The following is a 7500-nucleotide window of genomic DNA, read 5'->3' as shown; positions in this document are numbered from 1 at the left end:
CACAGACACACACACATAGACACACACACACACACACACACACACACAGACACAAACACAAACACACACACACACACACACACACACACACACACACACACACACACACACACACACACACACACACACACACACACACACACACACACACAGACCCAGGTCTCTGAGTACTCTGACTTCTTTTTTGAATGAATTATAATTGAGGTCCACTTTATCTCTCTCCCTCTTTCATGATCTTTTCTCTCAGTGGGAATTAAAACTTACTCATAAATAATAACAGCAGATTAAATGTAATGAATCTCCATCTAATTACAGAAAAAATCTAATGTAATGAAAAGTGCATCCACTCAAATGTGCATTTACTGTAACTGTCAGCCAATAATGCCTACAGACAGAGAGAGAGAGTGAAAGAGAGAGAGAGACAGAGAGAGAAAGCGAGACAGAGAGAGAGAGACAGAGAGAGAGAGACAGAGAAAGAGAGAGATAGAGAGACAGAGAGACACACACACATAAAAGAGAGAGAGAGAGAGAAAGAGAGAGAGAGACAGTGAGAGAAAGGGAGACACAGAAAGAGAGATAGAGAGACACAGAGAAAGACAGAAAGAGAGAGAGAGAGAGACACACAGAAAGAGAGATAGAGAGACACAGAAAGAGAGAGAGAGACAGAAAGAGAGAGACACACACAAAGAAATAGAGAGACACAGAGAGAAAGACAGAAAGAGAGAGAGAGACACACACAGAAAGAGAGATAGAGAGACACAGAGAGAGAGAGACAGAGAGAGAGAGAGACACACAAAGAGAGAGAGAGAGAGAGAGAGAGAGAGAGAGAGAGAGAGAGAGAGAGAGAGAGAGTTGGGGTGTGTGTATTAGAGTGTGTGGGTCTTATTGCATGTGCACTCAGAGCTCTAAGGACTAAACTTGGTTAAACGTGTTAAGTATGTGATCTGCTGAAATGCAGTTATTTTACATTTCTGTTAATCATATAATTAATGTAAGACACGAATAACATTAAATTAACATGTAACTTTATTAAATACATGTACTTTATTTAATTAACATTAATGGCACTTTGTTGAGGAAAAAAAGCATCTCAGAATGCACAAGCTATAAAGTGAACTATGTACACAGTACTTAAATAATAATGATTTATATTCTCACTCTCAGTGTTTATAATGATTTATAATCCCACTCTCAGTGTTTATAATGATTTATAATCCCACTCTCAGTATTTATAATGATTTATAATCCCACTCTGTGTTTATAATGATTTATAATCCCACTCTCAGTGTTTATAATGATTTATAATCCCACTCTCATTGTTTATAATGATTTATAATCCCACTCTCAGTGTTTATAATGATTTATAATCCCACTCTCAGTATTTAAAATGATTTATAATCCCACTTTCAGTTTATAATGATTTATAATCCCACTCTTAGTATTTATATTGATTTATAATCCCACTCTTAGTATTTATAATGATTTAGAATCCCACTCTCAGTGTTTTTATTGATTTATAATTCCACTTTCTGGTGTTTATAATGATTTATAATCCCACTCTCTGGTGTCACCCAGATGAGGATGGGTTCAGTCTTAGGGAAATTTTCCTGAAGTTATATATTTCTGTAAAGCTGCTTTTGCACAAATACTACACAAATAAAATGGAATTAAATAAAGTTGTTTTTATTTTAAGTCCTAATTGAATTACAGATTTAATTCATTGCCACAGCAGTGTGTGAGGATGTGGTTATTTATGAGGCTGAATAATTTAGCAGCACTCATTCTGACCCTGTGATGATGTGATTAGGGAGAAAAACACATGCATGGATCGATGGGATAAATACCTCCTGCTTCATTAAGCATGACTAATGGATTTATATGTCCAGTGAGAGAGCCATGCTTCATCAGTATTGAGCGAATGTGTGCTGTTGGTTTTTCACTGTGAATATTGATGAGAGAAAAACACAACAATGAGCTTAAGTTTAAGAGCTGCCGAGGCCGGCGTCATGGTTTAGCGCTGCACACTGATCTGTCATTCCTACTTCTTATACATGTGTTTTATATTGTTTGGTGTACAAATGTTGTGCCTGGTGTGATATGAGACAGAAATGAGCAGCTCGATTCACACCATAAAGCATCTCAGAGCTAAGCTGCCTGTTTGTTCCTCATGCACCAGTGCACATGCAGTCCTACAGGAAACTTCAAAACCATCGCCGCTGGTATTTTTCTCCACGCTGGAGATTATGAAAGGTGAAAAAAGAGCAACATTTTATAAAACACAGAGTGATGCCAAGAACTCCTTATTTTCCTCCATTTGAGGGGAAAAAACAAACATGGAGGACAGAATTCATGTAGAAAAAACTCATTAGTGAGTAATTAGGAGTTCAATGATCTGCTTAATTGGAGATATTTAAATTGTAATATTGTCCTGTTCCAGTCTAACTAAAGGTAATATGAAAATCACCCATAACATTAAAACCACCTGCCTAATAACAATCTGACTCAATCTCCACCAGACCTCTGATGGTGTGCTGTGGTGTCTGGCACCCAGACGTCAGATGGAGCCTCTGTGGATCAGACTTGTTTAACCAGAACGTCCCACAGACGCCGGATCAGACCGAGGTCTGCGGAATTTGGAGTCTGACAACCTGGAGTTGGCCTGAACAATGTTTGCAGTGAGTCATCCTGCTGAATGAGCTGTGCTGCTGTGATCTAACTTGCTTCTATCTGAGACAACATTCATTTCTTCAGCATTTTGGTCTACAGTAGATCTTCTGTGGGATCAGACCAGACGGCTAGCCTTCACTCCTCTTGCACATCAGTGATCCTACGACTCGGTCTCTGGTTCACCGGTTATTAAATGGAGTACTTTTGGTAGGTCCTAACCAATAGACACGTGTTGTTTATCAGAAGACTGACACTAATGAACTAATGCACTAATACACTAATGCACTAATACACTAATGCACTAAAACTCTAATGCACCAATGCACTATTGCACTAATGCACTAATACACTAATGCACTAATGCACTAATTCACTAATACTCTAATGCACTAATACTCTAATGCACTAATACACTAATGCACTAATACACTGATGCACTGATGCACTAATACACTAATGCACTAATGCACTGATGCACTAACACACTGATACACTAATGCACTGATGCACTGATGCACTAATACACTAATGCACTAACACACTAATGCACTAATACACTAATACTCAAATGCACTAATACTCTATTGCACTAACACACTAATGCACTAATACTCTAATGCACTAATACTCTAATGCACTAATACACTAATGCACTAATGTACTAACACACTAATGCACCAATACTCTAATGCACTAATGCACTAATACGCTAATGCACCAATGTACTAATACACTAATGCACTAATACAATGATGCACTGATGCACTAATGCACTAATACACTAATACTCTAATGCACTAATACAATTATGCACTGATGCACTAATACACTAATGCACTAATACACTAATGCACTGATGCACTAATACACTAATGCACTAATACACTAATGCACTAATACACTAATGCACTAATACACTAATACACTAATGCACTAATGCACTAATACACTAATGCACTAATATGCTAATCGTGCAAGTAAATATTCTTGAGCAAAAAAAATTTAAAAGGCACTACACATTTTATGGCTTAAAAAATAATGAATGAAATTAAAATAAACGCTTTCTGAAATATTTATTTATTTATTTATTTATTTATCTATTTATTTAACTTAACTGCTGTTATAATATATACGTAAATAACAAAGTTCTTTTACTTCACACTGAAACCTCTGTGATCATCATTAGACAATAAAACACAAGTACAAATAAACCAACATCTTTAATAGATATATGCATGCACAGGCAGAATTTGCTGAAAGTCTCTTGGAGAGGATTCTGTAGTGTACATAATGATGCTAGACACCGTAAGGAATCTCCTGAGTGCAATAATAACATCTCTGTACTGAAACCTCTTCAACCTTCCTTTAGTTAGCTCTCAACATGAATCTGTGCAAACGGCAGTGTGTGGAAGATAAACTGCAGAAATCATCAGTAACATATATAGTAAAAGTTCAACACATTAAATAATCATGAGCGCATTTCAGTCTAATTCAATTATGGGTTAAATAATTAATAAACACTCTGTGTATGTGTGTGTGTGTGGGGGGGGTGTGTGTGTTTGTTTGCATTACATCTTAACCTCTGAATGTGATAAAGCACTGACACTGGAGACTCCTTCCGTATGTGTTAATGTTTAATAAACGTCTACTTACAGAAAACTTCACCAAATCAACAATGTTTCTAATCCGTATGTGTGTGTGTGTGTGTGTGTGTGTGTGTGGTGTCTGACAAACATGTCCATGTGAATGAGATACAGATATGCTGTGGATTACATAAAGCACCAGTTATTGTGGTCCAAGCACTTCTTTGCATTCTGTGTGTAATGATGTTATAACACTACAGCTTTTACCAGAATAGCTTCATGTTACCGGTGTCAGGATGACGATAGGAGCTATAACATGAACCACTACTTCACAGCACCAGCGTCAGAGCTAACGTGTGTGTGTTTGCCTAAATAATGGGAAACAGATACACTGACGTTCCACCAAATATTCTTCTATGCCGTAACTGTCTCTTCTGCTCATATCATTTCATCAGGAAAAAAGGCATAACGGTTCCAGTACCATCTGCTTAGACTGCTAAAATAAGCCATTGTATAATTAACGTCAGAATTAAGCAAATGTTGTGGAGGATTTAACCTCCCTCTCTGATATTTAGCACAAATTAAACTTTAGACATGCTGCCAGTGAACTTCCTGTCTGTCATTTGTTTCCAATTAACATCCGTCACCTTGGTTCTTTCCTGGCGTGTCAGTTAAGGACTGCATTCCCAACGGTGCAGTTCACATCTTCTCACTGTTCTTACACAAAGCTTCCACCAGAACATCGTCATCAGCAATCCATCCGTTATATCTTAATTGTATGACGTACGTTTGTACATACAGAGCTGCAGTTGTCCAGTCCTGAGATGACAAGAGACTGAACAAGTACCTGAGCAGCCTGCGGGGGGAAAATGGCCGATGTTGTAGAGTGTGTACACTGACGTGAGTTTGTCACAGTAACAACATGTGAGGAAAAGGACAGACGATTGTCCGTGATTATCACAAGATTGTGAGCTGTGACCGAACGGGAGATTAGATTGTTGTGCATTATATTGCAAGGTCATGACCTGGGGATGACTCACCTGATTTACTGATCTATTGATCTACTGATTTACTGATCTACTGATTTACTGATCTACTGATTTACTGATCTACTGATTTACTGATCTACTTATCTACTGATTTACTGATCTAATGATTTACCGATCTACTGATTTACTGATCTACTGATTTACTGATCTAATGATCTACTGATTTACTGATCTAATGATTTACTGATCTATTGATATACTGATTTACTGATCTACTGATTTACTGATCTAATGATCTACTGATTTACTGATCTAATGATTTACTGATCTATTGATCTACTGATTTACTGATCTACTGATCTACCGATTTACTGATTTACCGATCTAATGATTTACCGATCTACTTATTTACTGATCTAATGATTTACTGATCTACTGATTTAGTGATCTACTGATTTACTGATCTACTGATTTACTGATCTAATGATTTACTGATCTACTGATTTACTGATCTACTGATCTACTGATTTACTGATCTACTGATTTACTGATCTAATGATTTACTGATCTACTGATTTACTGATCTACTTATCTAGTGGCTACAATCAGTACTCAAAACCTAAACACTGCATGTTAGTATTTGTACAGTGTTTAGGCCTCATTTTAAATTTTCCTCTCTAAATAATTTATATTTGCAATAATTATTTCTACCCAAGTCTGTCATTCACCTCCTGCTGCCTTCATTACACCCCTGCAGCAGTAATCAATATGAAATTTGAGAGAAAATGAGTTTTGCAGTCTGTTGTGTTGATGGATACAAACACATTTGTGACATCTAAATATAACACCATGTTCAGTAAGTGGGGTTATTTATAACCCATTGCCATAACGGCTAACTTCACATCATGTTTCTCTGTTTCATTCTAATTAATAGCTCTCTGGTGCCTCGTCGTTTTAAAAGAGCCTGGATGATGGAGCTGTGAAGAATGAGTGAAGTTCATGGATATTAGGGTCACTTATTGTAACGGTGAATGTGAACAGTTTCTGTCAGCAAACTATTGACCAGTATGTGTCTCCACCCATCCATCACATCTATCTATCTATCTATCTATCTATCTATCTATCTATCTATCTATCTATCTATCTATCTATCTATCTATCTATCTATCTATCTATCTATCTATCTATCTATCTATCTATCTGTCCATCCACCAATCACATCCAAAGATCTGCCTGTCCATTCATTATTCCATTCATTATTCCAACTCTAAATAACATTTGTTCGTTTTTTAAACAATTTATCTGTTCATCCTTCCATTCATGCTATTTCTGTCCTTACACCCAGGACTCCACTGTCACACTAATCCATCCATCTTTCCATCCGCTAATCATGTATATCCAACAATCGCTCTATTTCTCCATCCATCCATCCATCCATCCATCCATCCATCCATCCATCCATCCATCCATCCATCTGTCCATCCATAAATCCCATACATACATCTGTCCATCCATCACATCCATCCATTCATGCTTCTCCTGTCCTTACAGTCACCCTTAATCAGTCACAATAATCCATCCATCTATCCATCCACTAATCATGTACATCCAACAATCCATCCATCCCTCTATCCATCCAACAATAAATCAAATAATCCATCCACCCACTATTTCCATCCATTCATCCATCCATCCATCTGATTGCCCATCATTTTATCCATCCATACATTTACGAATTTATCTGTCCATCTATCAGTATCTAATCACTTCAGCATCATGTAGACGTAGCTCACTGTGGGCTGCACCATATTTCCTGCTATGACTTTAAAAAGCGTGTCCTCCTCGGGGGCTCAGTCTCAGATTTAAACCCTAGACAAAAGACGAGTGCAGGGACATGATTAAATATTTGGATCTGAATGTTGTGTGTTTGTAGAATAAATAATGTGGGTGTGATGTGGGTGTGATGTGGGTGTGATGTGGGTGTGATGTGATGATGAGTCGATCTGTAATTACAATGAGGATCATGTGTGCCAACGTGCCCTGCTCTGTCTGACAGAATTTTAATCACAGGAATAGATTTCCATCTAAACCTCCAGTGAGCTTTATAGGTGAAGAGGCCAAATACATCCTGTGTATTATGTTGGAAATGTGACATTAATAAAAAAGGTGAGTGTGACATCACTCACCCTCATCCCCAGCTCAATATTCTCTCCTCCGTAAACCTCCATGCCTGGATCCAGGAGGCCGATGTCTCCAAAATA

The 7500-nt window shown here is 37.5% G+C and overlaps 1 protein-coding gene across 3 annotated transcripts in view; it reads right to left on the bottom strand.

The window, feature by feature from the left end:
* The window catches only part of galnt9 (polypeptide N-acetylgalactosaminyltransferase 9), a 59617-nt gene that overhangs the window by 11951 nt on the left and 40166 nt on the right, over positions 1 to 7500 (bottom strand). For all 3 annotated transcript variants that reach the window (XM_047819067.1, XM_027169407.2, XM_027169423.2), the window contains one exon: positions 7426 to 7500. This exon is cut by the window's right edge and continues 43 nt beyond it. In XM_047819067.1, coding sequence (XP_047675023.1) covers positions 7426 to 7500 — 75 coding nt within the window. The remainder of the gene's footprint in view (positions 1 to 7425) is intronic.

Source organism: Tachysurus fulvidraco, chromosome 9, assembly GCF_022655615.1.
Source record: "Tachysurus fulvidraco isolate hzauxx_2018 chromosome 9, HZAU_PFXX_2.0, whole genome shotgun sequence".
Classification (NCBI taxonomy): Eukaryota; Metazoa; Chordata; class Actinopteri; order Siluriformes; family Bagridae; genus Tachysurus; species Tachysurus fulvidraco.
This window is presented reverse-complemented; position numbering and strand designations above follow the sequence as displayed.